At 38.5% G+C, this 20,422-nt stretch overlaps 2 protein-coding genes across 2 annotated transcripts; both read right to left on the bottom strand.

Moving 5' to 3' along the window:
• Window positions 1-606: 606 nt before the first annotated feature.
• Window positions 607-3,290, bottom strand: LOC137948242 (subtilisin-like protease SBT1.3). The gene has a single exon (XM_068794249.1). It carries the CDS (start codon window positions 3,212-3,214, stop codon window positions 854-856), a length of 2,361 nt encoding a protein of 786 aa, XP_068650350.1. The 5' UTR covers window positions 3,215-3,290; the 3' UTR covers window positions 607-853.
• Window positions 3,291-4,328: 1,038 nt separating this feature from the next.
• On the bottom strand, window positions 4,329-14,959 carry LOC137947788 (phospholipase D gamma 1-like). Its single transcript, XM_068793555.1, has 10 exons — window positions 12,681-14,959; window positions 12,463-12,579; window positions 11,937-12,131; window positions 11,608-11,859; window positions 11,444-11,512; window positions 11,217-11,364; window positions 10,038-10,186; window positions 5,408-5,581; window positions 5,005-5,202; window positions 4,329-4,918 (listed from the first exon to the last, which is right to left on the bottom strand). Exons 1-10 carry the CDS (start codon window positions 14,451-14,453, stop codon window positions 4,625-4,627), a joined length of 3,369 nt encoding a protein of 1,122 aa, XP_068649656.1. The 5' UTR covers window positions 14,454-14,959; the 3' UTR covers window positions 4,329-4,624.
• Between the last annotated feature and the right edge of the window lie 5,463 nt (window positions 14,960-20,422).

The raw sequence follows: 20,422 nt of genomic DNA, 5'->3' as shown, positions 1-20,422 counted from the left end.
TATCCTTCAATGCTTTGACTCTCGAGAGCTTCGATTTTGATCTAGACCATCGATCTGAGTTTTTTATTATAACGATCAAAATTTCATTCCCCCAAGGTTTAAAAAAGTATAACTATGAAACAGAATTAGGTCTATTCTATATACCGTTTCAATTACCATTTTTTTATTTTGTATCCATTCTATCCGATTATTTTTTAAGGCATTCCAATTCCGATAAACGGGTAAATAAACAAAAAAAGTAAAAAATTAATAAAATATATAAATTTCTTTAAAAATTAAAAAAAAAACATAACTACATGTTTACAATATCTAAAGACAGTCAAAATTGATATAACAACATCCATATATAGATATACAAATTAAATTACAATAATACCCTTTTATAATCAATAAACGACGAATCTTATGAAGGCAGAAATCACAATAATACCCCTCATATAATCACAGGAATGGGATCCCTTGTTCCAAGGCTTCCAAAAAAATGGAAAAAGGGAAGAGATGTGTGATTTTAGCTCTATCTTCTTCTCCGTTCATTAGGTGCATCTGTTCTTACCAGACCTCACTTCAACTACAAAAAGACCAGTACATGTTATATAGCTGCAGTAATGTGAGAATCGTCGTCTTCTTTGTTAAGAGCGAGGAAAGCTATTAGATGAGTATGAACCATGCAAACATACTCTGATTTAAACAGAACAACAAAAAAACACAGGCCTTTTCTCTTCCTTCAACACATCATTGCATGTAAAAGAAGAAGAAGAAGAAAAAGAAAGAAAATAGTGTGATTTCCAAAGATCATTCATAAGTTCAGGTTTATTATCTCTGAATCTTCAAGATCAACCAGCTCTGAGAAGACTCAAATTGGTGTCAGCCTAGTTATCACAATTGGACTTCTTACAGCGTGAACCCCGTCTCTCCAGATCAAAGCTCCAAATTCTGGTGCAGACTGCGGAGATTTTGTAGTGAATGTTACTTTGTAACTCAGCTTTTGATTCTTTTTTGTAAATCGCAGAATCGGAGGCTCGACGATAACAGAAGCACCTTTGAAAGGAGAAACTCTAACATGGTAGGTTGAACTGGAAGGGCCAACGTTTGTAACAGTTCGCCGGAGGGTTAGTGACGCAGCAGAAGACTGGTCGGACAAGACGGCTGAGATTGCTGGATAATTCAAGTCTCCGGGGGTTTTGTGCGCATTTTTGCAGGACATATTTGAAGACTTGCTAAAGATTTTGAGCTGTGCTGGAGTTAGCTTCAACGAGCAGAGGAAACTGAAATAATCCTCTGCTCCGATGTCGTAAACAAGACCAGGATCCAATGCTTTCGGTGGGTCTATATGGCCGGCTCCATGGTCGTAAGGAGTCGATGGTTCACCTGTCGCTGCATCTTTCAGAGGTCCATGGGTGTTGTCATGAACATACGCTGTAGTCATCAGAGCTGATTTAATGGCGGCCGGGCTCCATTCAGGGTGGCTCGCTTTGAGCAAAGCTGCAACTCCGCTAACATGAGGGCAGGACATGGAGGTTCCGGATAAGATGTTGAACCCGACCCTACGGACGTCCGTCGGCAAATTTGTTGGGCTCGCGGCGCCAGTCCATGCGGCCAGGATGTTCACTCCCGGAGCCACAACGTCGGGCTTCAAGACTTCCAGGGTCAGAAAATTGGGTCCACGAGATGAGAAAGCTGCAACGACCGGCGACGGGTGGATTCCGATCTTGGTTCCTGCAAAAGAAAGCGTAGCAGTCGATTTCCGAGCAGCCTGGATGTACCGTTTGATTACTTTTCCGTTAGTTTCTCCCACTGCCACGGCCGGAATAAAGTGACAATCTGCAACTAACTCTTCCCCATTAGCTGCCGTGTTCGTTAAAATCATACCGAGTCCACCTGCATCCTTCACCACCTGACCCTTCTGCACCCGAGGGCTGATCCCCCGATCACATACAACAATTTTTCCAGAGACTATGTGGGGATCTAGCGTTCCTTCCAGGCACAGGGATCTCGGGTCGGCTCCACTCGAGTTCCCGCCCATGTAAACCAGAGGATATTGGCTCTGAAGGGACAAGCTCCGCCGCCCTCGGTAAAGGGAAACGCCTGTTATAGTCTCCCCGTTGCCTAGCTTGATTGAAGACGGAAAATCCCGATCCATAGTACTGGCGCCGACTGTAGTTATCCATGGAGACACGTTGGTGAGAGTGACGGGGTCCGGTCCTCCATTCCCGGCCGAGCAGGATACAAATACTCCCATTTCCATTGCTCCGAAAGCTGCAATCGATATACTGTCTCGGAAATAGGAGGCGACTCCACCACCTAACGAGATCGACAGGACATCTACTCCGTCACTCACAGCCTGGTCCACCGCCGCCAGGATGTCAGAGTTGAAGCAGCCACCGGCCCAGCAGACTTTATAAACTGCTATTCTAGCATTCGGTGCCATTCCACGAGCGGTGCCTCGAGCATAACCAAGGAGGTTGGCGTTCCGCACAGGGGAGCCAGCAACGGTAGCTGCCGTATGAGTTCCATGACCATCACGGTCTCTTGGCGATTTGAACTCGTCCTTATCATTGAAGGATCCGACGGCCGCTTCATAACCGCGGTAGAATATTCGGGCCCCTATGATCTTTTTGTTACAGTCGGTGCTGTTGAAGCCCCGGCCAGATTCACAGATGCCCTTCCAGCGAGAAGGCACGGCCGTCATGCCTTTGTCACTGAAGCTTGGGCTTTCCGGCCAAATTCCGGTATCAAGGACCCCCACGACCACGTCGTGATCCGAGAGAGCAGCGGACCAGATAGTACTGTCTTCTGGTTCAAGCCCCAGGAAGGCAGGGCTCCTCGTAGTATGCAGTTGGTAAACAGTTTCTGGGTGTACTGCTACAACTCCATGGCTGCTCTCTAGCCTCCTTGCTTCTTCTTCCGTGAGGTGAGCAGCGAAACCATGGAAAGCAGTGTCATAACTGTATATCATCCGATTGGATGAATCTTCAATTGTGTCAAGAAATGATTCAGGCTCGGCCATTGCTGATTTTACCAAGGAGTGATACCATTCCAGATGGTGAGAGAAGGAATCTGGCATATCCGACTTCGCCATCTGGATAACATACGTCTTTCTTGCCAACGGAGCTGAAGAGTAGCAGAAAGTGATAATCAGCTGGTATGTCAAACAGAAGAAGAAAAGCATTTTTGCCAAACTAAAACCCATTATCGTCCTGCTACTCTGAACCATGAAGAGAAAGAGGAGGAAGCAAGGGAGGATGAGGAGGAAGAAGTAACGCTGATCTTCGCTACTGTAGTTAATAGGGAGGGACTGATGGGTGTCTTCTGCGCTCCTTTTGCAGAGTAATAAAGAAGGTAGTTGATATGTTTCATGGAGGTAAGGAGTTTGCATCAATTACAGCAGCAGTAATTACAGCCTCTTTCGTTGAATTCTTCGTATATCAAAACTATAGCCCACCTGTGTCCCTAGATCGAGTAAAAATTTCCCCGATACATTTAAGAAGTTTGTTGAGATCTTTTAAGGATTTGACGTTACTGCTATTTTCTTCCGATCTCTGCTTCTTCTCCTTTGTAAAGTAACTTCTCCAGAAAGAGGAAGTCTTGGTTTCCTGGAACCCATTAAACTAATTCTCATTCGGAAGAGGTAAGAACTTTCGTAAATCGTAAGAGAGATCCTACGCTGATGTGATGCTTTTTCATGGGGAAGCGATCTACTGATCTCCTATTTAAACTCCCAATGAACTCCACCGACTGTGAATTGAATCAGCTTTTCTTTGGGTTGGTTTGCCAACCACGTCTATTCCTTCCCGTTCCCGGAAATGGAGAATTAATGGTCACTCTCGAGGTGTCAACTTCTGTTTATATATTTGATGGGTACTCTACTTGGTCGGTTTAGGTTTTGCCTTAGAAAATTCCCATTTTCTTGGAAAAAGTGAGAATTTTCTTTTCTAGAAGAAATTTTGGGAGGGGTAGTAATTCCTTTCCCTCCTTGGCACCGACAGAGTAAAGAGGAGTGGTTGCCTTCCCCTTCTCCCTTGCATTTGAAGGAGAGACAACTTGGAATCCCGTTTTTTTTCTCCTTTATGCTCCCCCTTCTTTCCCTGCTCTCTCTCAATCACTCTAATTCCTCTTCTCTTCCACCCTCTTATCCCAATTTCTTCTCTCGCTCTAACTAGGAATTTAGATTCTATCAAACAGGTACCAGAGCTCTCCTTCTCAAGAAATACGGACAAACAACGAGAGGAGGTTGTTGTTGCTAAAGAGTTCAATCTAGAAAATCGAAAACTCTTTGTGCACAAGTGGAGAAACTTGCGAAGAGAGACAAGATGGAAAGGAAAGGAAAAGGAAAAAGGAAAAGTAGCTGCTTGGTCGAACAATAAAACAACCTGAGAAAGTGCAACCGCCAAGCCTGGAGATGGCAGCTTTCAACTTGACTGGAACCAAAAAAAATCAAGTTGTATTAATCATCCTTCTTTCTGTAAAATTACAAAGAGCCATGTAAAACTAGATATAACAGAGATGAAAGGTTACAGATATATTGTTACAAATCAGACAAATATGAACAGAGACAGTTGTATAAGAGTAATCCTGTTATCATGCAAACCAAATACGGAAAATCTGGCAGTTGCATACGCCAGCATCAAATTGTGAGGTTTTCTTGAATAGCAAAGAAAGTTCCTACTATGGTGCCCCCAACGTCGGGGAAAGTTTCGTTACCAGGGAGTGGCCTCACTTTCCCTTTTGCATCTACATCAACTGGATACTTCAAGAGGTGCCCCTTCATTTCAGTCACCTCATCGGCAGCAAATTGTCGCCAATTCCTTTCCCCTATTGCTCTTACTTTCCTCACACATTCAAGGCTATGCGGTTGTGTGAAACATTCTTCAACAGCTCCGGTGTGCTCTGCCCACAGTGACATTCTATAACCGTATATCTATATATCCAAATCCATCAATTAATACAATGTCGTTAAGTAAAGATGTATATACTAAACTGAAAGTAAAGTTATAGACTTCTTACCTTTCCTTGTGGGCTCTGCTGTTTTCTTGCCCATGTATGTTGGGGCTGGTATGCACCCATGGCAATCTCAGTGTCTCTGGTACCTTCCAAAGAGCGTTGATTTATGTTGGCAGAACCCAGTATCACGTACTCATCATCCACTATCATGCCCTTAGAGTGAACATAGATCATGAAGCGCCGACTCTTCCGAGCAAGCCCCTACAAATGTAAACAATCTATATAAGGCTTTTGGGCAACTGATTCACTTCCAATTTTGACAACGATATCTAAAACCCACAGTGAAAAGAGCTAGGAATGTTTGCTAGTCATGAACTGATTGATTTCCTGATTGAATGCCAAACATTCAGAAAATGGACCCAGCAAACCAACAGAAGACAAATCAATAAAAAAAAAGAACATATACCTGAGGTGTATTTGCTGTTGAAGGACTATCACAGCTAGCTTCATTTCCATCATAATTTTCACGGTTCCCAAGGCAAAAGAAGTTCAAATAATCTTGTGGTTCATACTTTTTCTCCAGCCCAACTTCCTCCAGAGCTTTATAAACAATTTCATACATCATTTGCATTGTTTTATTCTGCAGAGACCAGCGACAGTTCAAAAATGAAAAGAATTGCATAGTCTTTACGTTTACATTTCTAGTTAAATACTTTTAGACCTATCAATTGCTCAAACAGTCAGAACTTAAGGAACAGAAAAGAAAAGAGCTTGAATTCATGTTCCAAGCTGAAGCAGAGATTTAGAGTCAATGAACATGTAAAAGGAAAATAAGCAGAAGAGGTCAAAAAATATATGAACTGAAAATGCAGGTAACTAAGGCGGAATAAGTTAAAGTTTCCGTACTTAAAAGCTTTTTGAGCAAATTCCAAAAGATCAAATTTTCAATAAAAAAATAAAAAGATGGAGTGAAAGAAGAAATGCCATAAATTTCGAGGAAAGATATTTATAGAGATATATTAAAAATGAGTGGTATTGTTATAATTTTTTCTTTTGTTTCTGTTTTTCATCCATAGGAGTATTTTTGTCTCTTAACTTAAAGAGACATGGCTGGCTTTGTATCAGATACGGTAATTATGTCTTTGCTTATTTTGCACTCTTGTATTTAAGCCAGGTAAGGGGAATTTATACCCTACTCTGGTCAATTAAGAAAAGACAATCCCTCTCTCTCTAGTTGAAGTTACACAGTTCTCAGTTTTCTCATTTTTTGCTTCTTCATGGCAATGGTATCAGTGGAGCAGCAGTGGCTGGATATAGTGGGTCATCTAGGGATGGAGGCTGAAATGCGCCCAAACCCGGTTGCTTATTTCGTCTCTTATAAACTTCCAAGGGTTTTGGCACTTTAGTTTCTACTGGCAGCACTAAGTTGGAACAGGAAGAAGGTAGGTAAAGACAAAGACTCGTGGAGACATCAAAAGGATTAGAGAAGAATGGACTACTCTAAAAAAACAGTCACATACCAACTGGATAAAAACACCAGTATCCCTTTTGAACCCTTGAGTATACAAGAAAGATACACTTGACTGCACAAGGAGAAAAGGATAAGAGCCTATAGTCGTCAGTTAATGTCTAATTTTATTTCCCTTAGCATCTTTCTCCTTTGTATACCAGGTTTGTCTCTTTATTGTCTACCGGTGTCATTCCAAAGACAATCAGAAGGCTATGACTGATCCCAAATGGGTGATGGCTATGCAAGAGGAGATGCAAGCACTGATCCCACACGAGTGATAGCTATGCAAGAGGAGTTGCAAGCCTTGCAGTTTAGACAGATATGGGAACTCTACGACCTCCCTTCATGTGTTGTTTCGACAGCTGCAGGAGTTTTACTATTAAGTATCATGCTGATGGCGCAATTGAATAGTATAAAGCACGTTTAGTGGCTAAGGGATTTACATAGACGTACAGTGTTGATAACTTTGACACCTTTGATCCTATTGCTCGGTTAAGTTTCATTCGCATCCTTGTCTCCATAGCTGTCAATCAAGGTTGGAATCTATATCCCTTAGACATAAAAGAAAAGAAAAAAAAACTCCTGTATGGAGACTAGCAGGAGGAAATGTATATGGAGCAACCTCCTAGATTTATTGCACCAGGAGAGGAACAAAAAACCTGCAGGTCTATGGGCTTCAGCAGAGCTCACATGCATGGTTTGAGAAGTTCAGCACAATATTGATGGATTTTGGATTTACTCAAAGTAAATCTGACCACTTTGTCTTGAATTTTGGAGATGAGAAATAGGTATTCTAGTGCTAATTGGATACATGGATAACAGCGTCCTCTCACGAAGTGGTGTTGGCATTGCTAACACCAAAAATTATTTAAAGAAACACTTTCAGACCAAGGATTTCGATAGGCTGCATTATTTTCTTGGCACAGTAGCCCGGAGTAAAAAAAAGGGATCGTTTTGTCACAAAGGAAATTCATTACAAACCTTCTGACTCAGACCAGATTGTTAGGGGCTAAACCTAGGGAGACACCAATCTTTGCCAATGTTGAATTGCAAGATGTTAATAGTCCCAAGTTAAAGGATAAGACTCAATATAAAAGTCTAGGTAGAAAATTGCTCTACACTACAGTCACTCGTTCAAACATGTCCTATGCAATGGGGGTAGTTAGTCAGTTAATGAAGGATCCTAGATGAGTCCACTATGATGCAGCAGTGAGGATTTTGAAGTATCTTAAGGGGTCACCTTGAAGAGGCTTGAGCTACAAGCCTTATAATAGTGTTGATATAGTTGGATACTCAAATGCTGATTATGTTGGATATAGGCTGGATAAGCCTTCTAGTGGTTATTGTACATTCGTAGGAGGCAAGCTAGTCACATCGAAAAGTAAGAAACAGATTATTGTAGCAAGATCCAGTGCTAAAACAGAATACAAAGCAATAACCACCCATACTGCATGTGAACTTATGTGGAAGCTCTCATGGTAAATTTTGGTTGTGTTCATGATAATGCAGCCATATAAAGATAATGCAGCCAGCCCAAATCCACGTGAACTAATGTGACAATCAAGCAACTATCTTTATAGCTAGTAATCCAGTTTTTTATGAAAGGACCAAACATAAAGAAGTCAATTGTTACTTCATACAAGATGTCATTATTGACTAGGAAGATAGCTACACCTCATGTTCATTGTACAAATCAATGACATCTTCACTAAGGCTCTTCCAAAGAAAGAGTTTACTACCTTGAGTAAAAAGTCGGGTCTTCCTGATATTTATGCCACTACTTGAGGGGGAGTGTAGAGATATATTAAAAATGGGTGGTATTATTGTAATTTTTTCTTTTGTCTTCCCCTTTTTATTTGTTTTCATCCTTACGGGTATTTTGTCTCTTACCTTAAAGAGACATGGCTAACTTTGAATTAGTGTGGGTAATTATGTTTTGATCATTTTGCACTGTTATATTTAAGTCAGCTAAGAGGAATTTATGCTCTAATCTGGTCAATTAAGAAAAGACAATCCCTCTCTCTGGTTGAAGTTGAGACAGTTCTCAGTTTTCTAATTTTTTTCCTTCTTCAATATCGAAAGAGAAGACAGCAGGAAGAGACTTTCACAAATTTTGAGGAGATACAGTGATCTCTTGTTTTAAAAATAATGCATCCATCACATGGTATTTGTTTTCTTTTCTTCATTTATACTTTTTATTTTTGGATAAAAAGGGGCAGTTCTGTTATGTGGAAGTGGTCGGTGGTTGATAAAAGTTACTGTCAAGCTCATATTGTCACACCTCTAGTGGATAGTCTACTTAGCTAGCTTGAGTCAGGCTCATATTCTCCAGGATTAAGCCGAGCACTGATTCGAGCCCAGTCACAAGGATTTTGACCAAGTATATCAACAGTAATGTTTGAGATCAATTCCCCACCCAGGAACTGAACCGCCTCTTTAAAACTGAGTCAACTTGCCTGGTTCACCAATCAACTCAGTGAGTAATAGAACCATGGTCAGGAGAAATACATTTGGTTAGAAAGAACTGCTTCCATAGTAATAATAGGTTAGTTTCATGGAAGTCCTAATTAGAATCTTTGACCATGTTCTAGCTATGGATTTAGATTATAAGGGATGTTCTTTCTCAGAGATATCTTGTTGAATGAATGACAACTTTCGGCTTTCTTCTTTGTGAGATTCCTCTCCCTGGGGAGATGACAGATGTTTCTCTAACAAGAAAGTTTAGAAACAGAACACAAGTTCCACACTCTTTTTTCTGAGAAACCTCTTTTTTATTTTTTTCTGGATGCTTGTTTTCCTTGAGTAAGATCTACCAACGATCTATCTGCCTTATTAGCTTTTTTTTTTTTTTTTTTGAAAAGGATGTATATATTAACAAAAAGAATTACAAAGAAACAGGGAGCAAATCCCTAACAACAAGAGAATCTGCCTTATTAGCTTGGCAGAGATCTATTGCAATTTTTCCAGAAAAGATCAATCAAATTCCAATGTTTTTATGTACAACTCTCAGATCCAACTTCACAAATGTAATGATTCTACAAGAAGGATCTCATGCATTATAACATTAACATTTCTTTTTTTTTCCCAGTACAACATTAAAATTTCTTGAAACAGCAACAATATGATTTGTTATATCACCACATTCGTTGTGATACTGACTACAACTTAAAACCTTCACCCAATATCAAACACATGACAAAAGTTACAATCAAAAGTACCAACTCATTTCCTTTATTGTTTGTCATGCAAAAATACACATTTGTTGCCAACAGCTATTTAGCCACCACACATCCTTAAATAAAAAACTAGGGCCTAAAGAGGACGATTTCTGGTTTTAAGTACTACAAAGGGATGCTTGAGGGTTTAGAACAATTCAATGCGTTTGACTGAAACATATACAAAATACAACCTAATGTCTTTGTCCCCAATTTAAGTATGACGGGGTCTTAAGCTTTTCCAGAAATCATTAAAGTAATTCAAATGCAATACCTGACTAGATGCCTACTACTGAAATGCCATTTATCATGCATTCAGAAACAAAGTTACCAGTGGAATACAGAAATCAAACATTGTCGTGAGAAATAACCTGCCAGAAGAGAATCCTTTGTGTAGGGACACTAGTTGGTACACCCTCAGGCCACATAGGAATAACTATGTAGGCTGCAAATCTTTCATTCACTCTGATTTTATTTGCAATCTTGAGAGCAATCTCCATTGGAATCAAATTATTTGCACCTACATAACAAGAATAAACCATCAAAATCTGCAATTTTATCTAGGGAAACAAATAACTGGCGCTCATTAAATCCACTAGCCTCTAGTATACAGCAACAAGAAATAGACAAAATTAAATCATTTATATTCGACAGAAATACCATATAAATCATATACGGAGAGACTAATGGGCATGGAGAACATATGATTCTAAAACAATTCTGAAAATAATTACAACATTAATGATCATGGCCAGCAGTTAAAAGTTAAAAACAAGTGAATGCTTGTCATCATGAAAACAGAGACTCGGAACTGAAAGTTCTCAATTGCTGTTCAAACTAAAATTAACACCTGATGAATATTCCCTATTTGAAATATGCACTCATAGATGTTATCCCCATGAAATCTCTGATCTGAAAACCAAACAGCAATTTAAGGCCCTTCCAGAAAACAAGATATGATCATGCAATAACTTAACAACTATGTCATTCAACCAAGTATGCCTAATTTCTTTACTAAAATAGATTAATATCCTCCCAGCCTCTTTTATAGATCTAGAATTCATTGCTCACACCAGCACTCATTTGTTGGATAGAATGCAAGAAAAGAAAAGAATAATATCTCAAAAAAAAAAAAAAAAAAGAATAAGAGAAATTTATGCAGCAAGCAAGCTTTTCGTCAATAGATTGACTCTTTTTTTTTTCTTTCTGTTTTTCCTTTCTCTTCTCTTTTTCTAGCAAACCAAATGAAAACTTTTTAATACTGCCTACACCATTATTGGAAAAACTGAAATTTGATTGAGCCAAAAAAACCTCCCAATAAATCTACTTTCTTAAAGTTACTAAGCATAACATTTTTCTATCCATAGATTAGTTCTGACTTCAATCTTCCATAGGACACTTCCTAATGAAGCAGGAACTGCCCTCTTAGCATCCTTGAGTATGTCATGGTATCACACTGTAGACATAGAGATGCTAGCCACTCAACTGAGCCAAAACCTAATAAAATCCTTGGTTTGACGAGATAACTCATGGTAAGTTACTATTTTTACCCAAGTCATTGTGTGAAGACCAATTGTATGATGAGCCAAGGAAGTACTGATTCTCAATGTAAATGAAATGTTGTGCAGATCGGACAGCCTTTACATAAGCTGTGTGGATGCTCATGTCAATCAGCACATTTTTCCCACAAACCAAATTCTGCCAGGTTAAACACAAAAAATATTATTAACAGAAAAAAAATAGTATAAAGGACAATCTCCATAATGGGTTTGCTAACCTTGTTCGTGGCATCTCTTGGGTCCTTAGGGAAACCCTTCACTGAATTTGAATCAATTGAACGAAAAACCTATATCAACAGGTATTGTATGACATTATATGAGGTCACTTTGACAGTGTATTGATATCAAAACAACAAGCACTTCCCACAGAAACTTTATGTACCTGTACATGCCAAGACTCTGGATCATTCTCTCTCAAGTATGGAGCATCAAACATCCCAACAATATCAGGTATTCTTTCTATTGTGAGCAATGCATCATCATAGGCAGATGGTTTCAACTTCTTTATACCACGGGGTTTTGAAGCCTTTCTCCAACGGTCCTCAAAGTTTGTAAGAACATCATATGCTGCAGGACCATCAATTTTACAGTGCAAATCATGCCAGGGTTCTCTCGGACAATCAACAGCCGAGCCCTATTTACAAAATACTGACATTGGTTAGAAATCAATAAATACAGTAATGACCAAGGACTAGAATACCAGAATTTTACCGAAAAAGTAGGGTTGTGATAGTCGTCACTGTGTACAGTTTTTAATGTCTTAAATAGTGAATGCTTAGGGGTATCATATCGCCCATCACATAAGTCAAGTCCTCCCACAAAAGCTATGATCTTTCTCTTATTATTACCAGCATCAACATCCACAATCACGGTTTTCTGGTGATGTGTATAGATTGCTCCAACTTCCTGATGACCAAGAAGAAGATTAAAAAAATAATGAAAATGCAGTAATATATGGATCTGAACCATTATTAAGGAAAAAAAATAACAGGTCACTAATTTCAAATCTGTATAACATTTATTTTCATTATTAAGGAGTTTCTAAGTGATTCTAAAATACAAACAAGGATTGTATTTTTTTGCCACAGTGTCAGTTAATTTATTTTCCTGGAAACAGTGGACAAAAAGAGTTAAGCAAATGCAAAAATTCTAGTTAAGAAACTTAACAGATTGGTTATCAACCCAAAAAATACAAATATAAGGATAATGGTTCAGAAAAAATCAAGAAAACAATAACCTGCTGTTTGGCCCAGCTATGTCGTTTCCCTGCAGATCTTGGACAAAGCAACACTTGCACAGAGGAGTGTTTGAAAAACCGCCGTGTTTCCTCATCATGGGTTTGCATTACACCATCCTAAGTATAAACATGTTGAAACCAATGAAAAGAAGATGCAAAATGCTCTGTATATGGAACTTAAATCATTAGGAAGCAACAAATAATGTTAATGTTGTTACCGTTTGAAGAACCCAAAATTTCCTTGAAGTTGGGTCATCCCAGACAAGAAGCAAAACTCTTACTCCTTCTTGAGACTTGGATTTTAGAAGATCACCCAATGTGACACCAACACCAAAACCTGTGTCTCTAACTAGTCTGACCTTGTGGTATACAGACCAACCCACGATGTAAATTAGCTTCCGAGCCTGACTGATGGCTTCAAAGATATCCACCCAGCATTTCCCATGCTCATATATCATGCCATTATCAAGCTTCAAATCTGGAAGGGACCCATCAGGAACATGAGCATCCTGATAGAGGGTAACATTTCCACCTTTTCTAAGGGGAAAATATGTTCCAGGGACCCCATGAAAATCGGGCCCAGACCCAACTCCATGGTTGTACATCGTCTGATGCTCAATTGGTATGTATTGGACTGAAAGCCTCAAAGTAGCTCCTGGGTTACATGGCTTTCCGTTTGTATTAAGAACTGGAAAAGTTCCCTCTAATTTAACACCAGAGTAGATTTTCTCAGCAGGAATTTCTACAACCCCAATAAGCTGTGATCCAACTATATCACTGTCCTTGACAACAAATTTGACTTCCGCACAGTCATGGGCAACGGGCACATTAAAATGCTGCGTCCAAACTGGATTCTCACTGTTACTTATCACATAAGTTCTTCCTATAACGGCGTTGCAGACTGAAATGGAAACATATGGATCACTTGTCATTGTGTGAGAGCGATGCATGCGCCCTTCAATTTTGCCAGTCCCGCTACCCGGTTTTGTTACTCCGAACATATCCTTCAATGTTTTTGAGAACATGTCCATGTTTGGAAGGTTTTTCGCTTCGAATATCCAAATGTCCATACTCCCATGTAGCAGAAGCACCTTACGTGATGCTTTGGATAGCTGAGGCTGAAGCGGCACAATCTGTAACTCTTGACTGTGATATGAACCATCGTTAGAGGAAGACAGAGAAGATGAATAAGGTCCATGCGGAGACCCTTCAGAAAATGAATTATTTTGATAACCGTACATTTCTGAACTCTGATTGTATCTCAATCTTGAGCTTTGGAAGCTCCCCGATGAATTTAAAATGTATGGAGAGGGAGGTACAGAAGGGCTCTGGGTACTATGAGATGTATTTGATACTACTACCGGAGGAGCTGATGGGTTGCTATGATCCGTTAAACTAACTGAATCTAAGAGATTATCTATTGGAGGATAGAGAGTAGACGACGGACCCTGGTCTGAGCCCATACCTGGAACATCAGATTCTGAGCTTTCATGACGATGGTAACTGGGAAGGCTATCAGACCTGGACGGTGGCGACCTTGGTAGGTAATCTTGATGGGTGTGATGAGAAAATGAAGAAATGTGCTGGAAACTACCATAATTGTGTAAACTCGGCCGTGGGTGAGTATAAACATCAGTAGGAAGAGAAGAGGTGGGATTTGCGTGAGGGTAGGAGGGCGGAGCCAAACCAGGCGCGGGATACTGGTATGGAGGCGGAACGGGATAGTAGAGGGGTTCGGAGTGGGAAGGGGGAGGCGGTTGATCAAATGGTCCAGAATTGCTGAAATAAGATGGCTGAGGGTGTTGATATTGAAAAGAATGCGGGAAATTATGAGGGTAAGACTGAGAAGGAGGAGGTGGTGGTAGTCCTGGTGGAGGAAACGCATCAGGATCTGTAGCCGGCGCCGGTGGGTATGCCTGAGGTGCGTAAGGGTAAGGGTAGGGGTAGGGGTAAGGGTAAGAATTTGGGGGATATTGTCCGTAGTTTTCCATGGAGAAAGTACAAAGATTGTTCAGCAGGACGACAAGAAGAACGAAACTGAGAAAAGAAAAAAAAAAAAACAATTCTCGCGATTACTAAACCCAGAGACGATCGATAACTCTTGCAATCTTCCAAAAATTTGCAAAAACTATATTGAATCTGTGTACAATTGCGTGCCCAACGACCCACTGAAGAAACGCGGAACAAGAAGAGAGCGCAGCAATTCACAAGGACGGCAGGCAGAGGGCCTGTCGTTTAGAAGGAAGGTTCAAGGGAAGAACAGCGGATCTCTCTCTTAGGCCAGCACCCGATGAAAAAGGTGCCATTTCCTAACAAGTTGAATTTACCCTCAGAAGAAAAATCCAACACTGAATTCAAATATTCTACCAGTTGCTTTCGAATACTCGTAGCGGGTAAGAGGAATCCGTCAGGAACAGAATTCTGGCTGCTTTCAGAAGGATCTGATAAAAAAATATTAACCCTTAATCTCCATCAGCCTCCTAAGTTTGAAGCTTGGTCACATCGTCAAACCAAGAAAACGGGTCTCCACGCGCGAATACGTAAGACTAAAGTCTGTTCCTTACGGGCGCCTCCCCCTTTCCCGGCAAACCGCTACACAAGCAACGCCATGGGTTGTGGATAACAGCAAGTGATAAGCAGGCGACCGGGTTACCGCGCGACCCAAGTGGCCCAGGTTGCGGGCCTATCCAGATGGGTTGATGGGCTTAAAATTTAAAATTTAAAGTTGGGCCTACCAGACGGATTTAGATATGATTTTTTAGGAATTTTAGGTATTTCGGATAATACCTTATTTTAATTTAATAAAAATTAAGATTTGCTTTACTTAATTTGAATAAGGGATAAGGGGGTGTCTATCCCCCTTTGGCCTTTGTAAAAATCTTCAAATTCGTGTTTAGAATTCCACATTTATATGAAAGTCTCATTTTTCTTTATTTTGACTTAGTTTTTTCTTTAAAAAGAGGGTAACTAGTTTGTTTTTCACCCAAATTAAGTTAGGCTGCATGCGGAAAGACTAGAAGTTTTTTTTTTGCTCGATCTAGTGTGACTTACTTTTTTCTTTAAAAAGAGGGTAACTAGCATATTTTGCACCCAAATTAAGTTAGGTCACACGTTGAAAGACTATGAGTTTTTTCTTGCTCGATCTAGTGGTGTGACAGTTGATATAAGAGCAGAGACGTTCCACCCACGGCCTCCTCATAACCAACATTGGAGGTTCAACAGAACAAAGTCTCTGAAACCGAATCTTGTTTAACTTCTTTTGAATCTAGGCTCGAGAAGGTGGAGTGGCAATCTCAAGTAAGGAGGAGAAGATTCAAGAGATGGTGAACATCTGAGAACATAGCATTGAAGCGATTCAAGGATTAGAGGACGATGTGCATGCCGTTGTTGCAATTCTAAAGGCAGATACCCACAACAACCTTGACGAGATGCGAACGAAGTTAGAAAATATGTGGGTGAGAATGGTGATTCTCAAGCGAGCTATTTTGAATGGGGAAAGGGTTCTTACACACATGAAGATCAAGGTTCCTAAGCCTAAACCGTATGGGAAAGTGTGAAACCTGAAGGAGATCAAAAATTTCTTATAACAACATGAGCAGTACTTCAAAGTTCAAGCAAAGGTTACTACGCTTGCAACCGTTTTAGCCACTGCAAAGAAGTTGACGAATTTTGAGAGTAAATCCGATGATAATGCAGCCACATCCACAGATAGAGACGGGAATAATGAGAATCATAATAAGAAGCCTTCTTGGAGACGGACTTCCGAGAAAGACGAAGGGAACCACAAAAATGGAGAAAAGAAGAACTACCCGAAAAAAGGTAATCCTAAAATCGAAAAATTATTTGTTTTCTTTGTAAAAGATATCACTTGGTGAAGGATTGTCCAAATAAAAAGAAGCTATTAAATGCTATCAAAGTGGACGATGAAGTCAGGCAATCAAGTGATGATCAACATGTTGAAGAACGTCAAGTTGGTTCGTTGATGTTGCTCAACTCAATCTGAGCAATGGTCAAGGTAAAAACTTTTGTTGATTCGGAAGTTACCAGCAACTCATCTTAGAGAAAGAAACAAGACAATTACGCTTAAGGTGGGAAGTGGCAAACAATCGACTAAAGGCTATCAATTTTAAAGCCAAAGTCATACTTGGGGTAGCCAAGCATGTTCGTATCATCGTAGAGAATTGGGTTAGATTTTAAAAAAAAATTGTAGCTCCTTTGGATGATTTTAATGTACTCTTTAAGGTGAATTTTCTTTGTAAAAGCAAGGTCTTTTTAATGCCCTATATAAGAATCATAAAGATTATGGATAAGGAAAGACCTTGTGTAATTTCCAGTGTAGGAGACTATGTAAAAGGAAAAGCGGCAATGCTTTCAGCGCTACAACTTAAGAAGTGTCTTAAGGGTGGAGAGTCCAATTTTTTTGTTTTTTTTTTTTTTTTGGCTGGTGAAAAACAATGTGTTGAGGGTCAATCCATGCCAGTTGAAGAGGAGGAAGCCCTAACGAATGATTTTATTCCGGAAGATTTGCCAAAGAGTTTACCTCCATGGAGGGAGGTTGAAAACATGATCGAGGGAGATAAAAGTGTCAAAACATCAACTTTGGTACAAATCCGCTTTGATTTGAAGGTGCATTGGAAGCAACCCGAGGATGAGCCAACAGATTGGTTTTTTGACTTGGGCACGTTCGTGTTCGTACTTAACGAGTATGTGGCGCAGGAGGCGTTTGCGAGAGGAGAATGATCATGGGAGCGCATATATTTTGTAAGTGTTTCTTCTCAGCCATCAAGGAACGTAATCTAACAAGGAAATTTGCATTATTGTGACAGGAATAACGATACAAGGGCATGCGGCCCAAGGCGGCCCATGCGCGCGGGCCTATCTAGATGGATGGCTAATTAGTTCAAAAACTAAATTAGAAGTTGGGGCCTATCCAGACGAATTTGGGTAGAGTTTTTTAGCGATTTTAGGCATGTAGGATAATACCCTACTGAATTTGAAAAAAAATTAAGATTTGTCTTACTCAGGTGACAATTTCTCATTGGTTAGAGTTTGAATAATGGATAAGGGGGTTTATCTCTCGTTGGCCTATAAATAGGGCCTTATAGATCACTTGTAAACATCTTCAAGTTTGTGCTTAGAGTTCATGATTATGAAAGGTTCATTTCTCTTCATTTTGACTTAATTTCTTCTTAAAAGATATGTTGATTAGCTTACTTTTTCACCCAAAATAAATAAGGTCACACACTAAGGGACTAGGAGCTTTTTCTTGCTCGATCTAGTGACGTGACAAAAAGTCAGGAAACATGAATTGAGGATGTTGATTTCTAAATTTTGTTCCTTTTAAGCCATTGGGTATAAAATATAAAGGTTGCAAGGCATCACATCATTGTAGGGGTTGAAAATATTTATACATGAAAAGTAAGAAATTTGTTTCTTGATCATAAGGATTTAAAAACTCTAAAATCTTCTTTGTTTTTTTGTCAAAGTTTTTTTGTTTTTGTTAATATATAGTGTAATATATATAAAAAAAAAATAGTTATCACCTGTCTAAGACAATACAAATTTTGTGGTGTAATATTAATTTTTATACTATGTAAATTAATATTTTATTATAACATTTAAAATAAAATATAAAGTATATTATAATATAATTAAATTTATGATATATTTTTCTCAACTATTCGTATTTTTAATATAAATTTTTAAAAATATATTATTTATTTAAAAACCAGAGGAGAAGCTCTACCCAAGCAAAAAGAAGCCAAGGGGACCAAAACCCTAATTAAATTATAGTGGATTACAACAAAAAATCTTATCTATATATGAAATTGGGTAATTTTATCTGTTTTACCTGATCGCTGATTTATGACCTTTTATTGTCTTTAGACATTATAAATATTTTTTAATATTTTTAAAAATTTTAAATAAATTTGTCTATTTATTATTATTATTATTATTAGTATTATTATTATTGTTATTATTATTATTATTATTATTATTATCATTATTATTATCATTATTATTATTTCATTTAGTCCCCTCTCCCACTTAAAAAATTAAATAAATAAATATTTAAAAGGTAAATTTTAATGGCCAATTAACTCCAAGTGAGAATGTAATTTTATTTATGGATTCTGAGGAGTCGCCGATTTGATGGTCAAACTTGAGGCAAATCGAAAGAAATTCAACCAGAGCTTAGATCGGCCCTGTTGAAAATCGGAAAACCTGGATGTAAGTTGCGAAGAGAAAGTCAAGAAACAGAGGAGACCGATTCAAAAGAAATTATGAAGAATTGAGATCCACGCGGTGTTCGTCAAACCTAAGAAAGTCATGCTGCCTTGAAATTTTCCGATCTTGCGTCGTTTATTTGATCATCACCGGAGGCCGTGACGTGAAGGAGAAGGATGGTGAGATCACTGGCCTTTAGAATGAATCAACACGGCCAGTCCTGGTATTTTAAAATTAGTTTTTTCTTAGCCCATCTTCTTTGATAGAATTATTAACGATTCTATCTTCTTTTCATTTTATTATTAGATAATGAAATGATTCTTATGAATTACAATAGTTAATTTCTCTTGGTATTATCTTATTGAAAGAGTTTAATTTTTAATTTTTTTTATTTTTTATCTTCTATAAGTAGACTTGAAATTTTTGTCCAGATTTGTTCTAAGTGTTTGAACAACATATGCAAGAAGAAAGAAAACTTATTATGAGCAATCGTTCGCCCAAGCATTTAAACGACCAAACCAAGAAAGCAAAGTCGAAGAAAAAGGCATATTGAAAAAACTATACTTCGCTCATGCATTTAAACGACCAAACCAAGAAGGTAAAGTCGAAGAAAAAGGCATATTGAAAAAACTATACTTCGCTCATGCATTTAAACGACCAAACCAAGAAGGTAAAGTCGAAGAAAAAGGCATATTGAAAAAACTTTGCTTCGCCCACGCATTTAAAGGACCAAACCAAGAAGGCAAAGTCGAAGAAAAAGGCATAGTGAAAAAACTTTGCTTCGCCTACGCATTTAAATGACCAAACCAAGAAGGCAAAGTCGAAGAAAAAGGCCTATTGAAAAAACTTTGCTTCGCCCAGGCATTTAAACGACCAAACCAAGACGACAAAATCGAAGAAAAAGGCATATCGAAAAAACTTTGTATCCAACGTTTGAACAACTATAGTAGAAGGAAAGGGCGATTAAAGAAGGCCATTCCAATTATGTAATTTGTGTTTCAATGACAACCCAAAAAAGGCTAAAGATGAAGATTTAGAGCTTTGATCCGATCGATGCTGAGGGAGAAAGTTTATAAGTATTTTCTTATTTTTAATTGAGAGTTCATCAAGTTTGGAAAAAGGAGAAATTGCCTTTGTGAGTTAAAAGGTTTCATGATGAATGTTGAGAACTGTCTATTTAAGTTAATTTCAAACAATTGTTATCTGGATTTCTAAGGCTTTTCAAACCACTCTCTTAAGTAGTCTTACACTTTGAAATCATAATTGGAGTTTCAATTTAAGCTTTGAAAAGAAATTCTCCCAAGGAGTTGAGTACATTTTCACTATTTCTTTGAAATCTTAGTGTGCTTAGCATTATCCCTTCTAGAATTATTATACCGTTACTTTGAAATCATATTGTTCATTCTAGTAAAATGATTCAAAGTAGTATTTTGCTTAGTATTGAATATTTGGGGCTCAATTTTAAAATCCAAATATTTATGTACATTTACTTTTAAAATACCTTGTTTTCGTACTTTTTCTATTTCTCCCCCTTTAATTGATGATAAAAATAACATAAAGACCCAACTTGGACAAAAAAAAATATGGAAGATGAAAATCACTCTTAGTTATACAACAAAACTTCATACACTAGTCAAAACAGTCAGTCCTATAAAAAAAAAAAAAAAAAAAAAAAAAACTCTACTCAATTTCCAAAGCAAAGATAAATCTCAATTATAGGGATAAAAAGAGT

Source organism: Aristolochia californica, unplaced genomic scaffold, assembly GCF_029961685.1.
Source record: "Aristolochia californica isolate CCGP_79_NKW_82.1479 unplaced genomic scaffold, dmAriCali1.0.hap1 SCAF_13, whole genome shotgun sequence".
Lineage (NCBI taxonomy): Eukaryota > Viridiplantae > Streptophyta > Magnoliopsida > Piperales > Aristolochiaceae > Aristolochia > Aristolochia californica.
This window is presented reverse-complemented; position numbering and strand designations above follow the sequence as displayed.

Coding starts and splice junctions, on each gene's coding strand:
- LOC137948242 (XM_068794249.1), bottom strand. CDS start 3,214: ATGGTTCAGAGTAGCAGGACGATAATGGGTTTTAGTTTGGCAAAAATG.
- LOC137947788 (XM_068793555.1), bottom strand. CDS start 14,453: ATGGAAAACTACGGACAATATCCCCCAAATTCTTACCCTTACCCCTAC. Junction 11,365..11,443: donor CAAGAGATGCCACGAACAAG/GTTAGCAAACCC, acceptor TTAACCTGGCAG/AATTTGGTTTGTGGGAAAAA. Junction 10,187..11,216: donor GTCTTCACACAATGACTTGG/GTAAAAATAGTA, acceptor CTTGTTATGTAG/GTGCAAATAATTTGATTCCA.